We start from the raw sequence: 3,238 nt of genomic DNA on the forward strand, positions 1-3,238 counted from the left end.
CACGTGTTTAGATAAGTGGCTCTCTTGGGTGTAGGATTTTCCGCAGTGTATGCAATATGAATTTTAAGATGTTTGGACTACCTGTGATGTGCCCAACATAAGTATCAAAACTCGATTTTTATCAATGTGGGCCCTCAGACGTACCGCTTAGCCACTGGGGAATATCTCATGGTGGTTGGCCTTTGGAATGGGTTGCCTTCAGATGTTGTGGAGGCAGTAAGTTTAAGTGAGTTTAAGAGAAAGCTTGATAACTATAAGAATGGCTTTAAGATTTTTATTTCATTTATTTATTTGATAGCTTCAGTTTAATTTAGATGATGGGACAGCCGAGATGGACCAATATGTCCCTTGTTGTCCCTAAACATTATGGTATATTTTAAGAAATGAAAGTAATCGTTTCTTTTATTCAAAACTTGTTATTGAAGATAAATGTTTCACCTATGAAACATAACTTAGTTTAAGGTCAGTCGTATTCGATGAAATTTAAACATTCCAGTTTCTCATGAACTAAACAAAAACAAACAGATTACCGTTTTTCCTATTTTTTTAATCGTTCCACTTTTACATCACCCGAAACAAAATCTATACATATCGATATATTTTTTCTAGTCATTTGATTTCACTTACATCACAACAAATAATTTGTAAACGAACATCGAACACAAATTAACTATTACATTCATTATTATGATATATAACGCCTATACTGGCGAAGAATGGTCTATAGATTGGTAGTTTGTATGATATTACGTAGCAATTAGAAATACTGATAATATTTTTTTAATAAGCATTTCTTTACTAATTTCGTAAGTGTAAGATCTAAATATTTTTGTGTCCTTCTTACTAGAACCTTATGGGTTTGGTAAAGAAAGATTTATTAAAAATTATTATCATTATCGGTGTTATTGCGACATAATATGCTACAAACTACCGATATACTGTATGTGGGATTATAAATCACTTAGGGAAACTTTAATTCTTTTGAACCATTATCGAGTCAATAATTTGCCAATTCTCAGATCTTTTTTTTTGTTTTCAGAAAGTGAAGTTCACGTTTTAGATTTTAAAAAAAGTTAGTTCTAAGAATATTGTTTGCCAATTCGCCATGCTGCTCTAAACATGGAAAATGTTTATTCTTTGCTGTTCTTCTTTAGAGTAATGGAATGTTCTTTTCCAGTCATAGAAGCGTAGTTCTTAATCTGGTGCAATGCTATTAGCTGGTTGGGGAAGCTATTCTGGTTTGATTTCATGCCTATTGAGCAGATTTGGGACCTTGTTTTTGAAACATCAATAGGTTCGTATTGGAAATACGATCGGGAAGTTTCGGCCTTTGACATCTGATCCCCAGAAAAAATAGGCAACATGCCAGACTGGATCATTGTGACAACAGCACTGGTCTTCGAGGTGGACACTGAAAGGGGTACACCATCATAACCCATCTGGTCACTATAAGCCAGACTAGAATGGTTCCGAGAATTGCATTGAGTAGTCGCTGTTGTTTCTGTAACCATCGGTGGACGATGTTCCAGACCCAATGAAGTTGTGTGGAGCCGAGGGTGGTTATTAAGAATGGACTGAAGACATGTCTCAGATATGTGTGGGAGTGGAAAATGATTAGTAACTGCACAGGAAGTGTCATGGTTTGATGCAGAATAAATACTGTTAGAAGAAAAATTGTCCATGGGAATCCGGCTTGAGAGAGTGAATGGTACCGATTGCGGACTTTCTCTAAATGGCAGGTGTGATCTTTTCTCCAAACACTTGTCATGTTTCTGCACGTGTTTAGATAAGTGGCTCTCTTGGGTGTAGGATTTTCCGCAGTGCATGCAAATATGAATTTTAAGATGTTTGGATTCTTTGTGCTTGGGAATGTGCTCTAAAAGGCTATTCTCGTCGGCAAAACATTTGTAGCAACTGTTACATTTATAGGGCTTATCTTTTTGGTGACCGCGGGAATGAGACTGGAGATTGGAAAGCTGGCTAAAAGCTTTATTGCAGTCCGGATGACGGCATTTATAGGGCTTATCTCCAGTGTGGGTCCGGATGTGTTGCTGCAGGTGAGAAAGCTGGGTGAATCTCCGTTGGCAGAGTTCACAACGGTACGGCTTTATACCCAGATGAATACGAGTGTGTTGTGACAAATAGGAAGAGTTGGCAAACGCTTTGGAGCATCGGGAACACTTGTAAGGTTTGGTTTCTCGCATGTGGCCCTGAGCATGTAACTGTAAGTCTGCCCTGGAACCAAAAACCTACAAAAGAGACAAGAAAATAAGGTTAGTGAAAAAAGTGGATTTAGAATATCTTTAAGATTTCCTTTATTGTGATACTAAATTTTATGATGTCTTATCCATTAGATTAATCACGATCAACTTAATAATCTCAACTGAAGACACAAAAATTATGAAACCAATGTTTTGTATGTCTTCTTAGTTAGACAATAATAATTTAAATCGTCTAATTTTCGGAACGATAAAAATTTCGACAATTTTATATGCTGTTCCAGTTTCAAGCTAGATCAGATTTCAGCTTAACATAACCCAGATTTGTGATTGTGACGTCGTTGTATGCTAAGCTTGATTAATATAATATTCTGCTGAGTCTTTGATCTGACATATGGATGTTCAAAATATTTATGTATTTATAACGTTTTGTTAATATATCTGTTTAAAGAACAATAAAAATATAGTGTGAAATTGCAATGTAATTGAATTGTGAATCGTAGCCAATTACAAAATGAACTTATAACATTATTAGAGTATTTATTTAGAAATATGCATGGTAGTAAATCTGTCTTTTGTTAAGGATCGTTAGAGAACCTACATGGCTCGGCCTTAATATATTTTACACACGTAAGGATCATAATACACACACGCGCGCGATCAACTCATCTATCTATCATTAAAGTGTTAAATCATTTCTGTATAAGATTTTCTGAAAAATAAAAGATCGCTTATTACACATTGTAGGCCACTGTGTCCCAATTTTGTTTTTGCTTAAGGCAATTTTATTATGTTTATTATAAGGCCACGGAGGAGGGGAGAGGCGAAGAGGGAGTCGACAGTAGTTTGTATTTGCTTGGTTCTTATAACAAAACAAAAACAAAAAACGTTTAATAATTTTTAATCTATGAATAATTATTGAAACAAAAATATGTAAATTGGCAACTGTTGGTATGCACATCTTTAACTGCCCCCCCCAGTGGCACAGCGGTATGTCTGCGGACTTACAACGCTAGAAT

At 35.6% G+C, this 3,238-nt stretch overlaps 1 protein-coding gene across 1 annotated transcript in view; it reads right to left on the reverse strand.

The window, feature by feature from the left end:
* Positions 1-559: 559 nt before the first annotated feature.
* The window catches only part of LOC106467563 (zinc finger protein rotund-like), a 46,364-nt gene continuing 43,685 nt past the window's right edge, over positions 560-3,238 (reverse strand). Inside the window, exon 3 of the mRNA XM_022395763.1 lies at positions 560-2,249. Coding sequence (XP_022251471.1) covers positions 1,131-2,249 — 1,119 coding nt within the window. The 3' untranslated portion in view covers positions 560-1,130. The remainder of the gene's footprint in view (positions 2,250-3,238) is intronic.

Source organism: Limulus polyphemus, unplaced genomic scaffold (genome assembly GCF_000517525.1).
Source record: "Limulus polyphemus unplaced genomic scaffold, Limulus_polyphemus-2.1.2 Scaffold2662, whole genome shotgun sequence".
In the NCBI taxonomy this organism is placed as follows: Eukaryota; Metazoa; Arthropoda; class Merostomata; order Xiphosura; family Limulidae; genus Limulus; species Limulus polyphemus.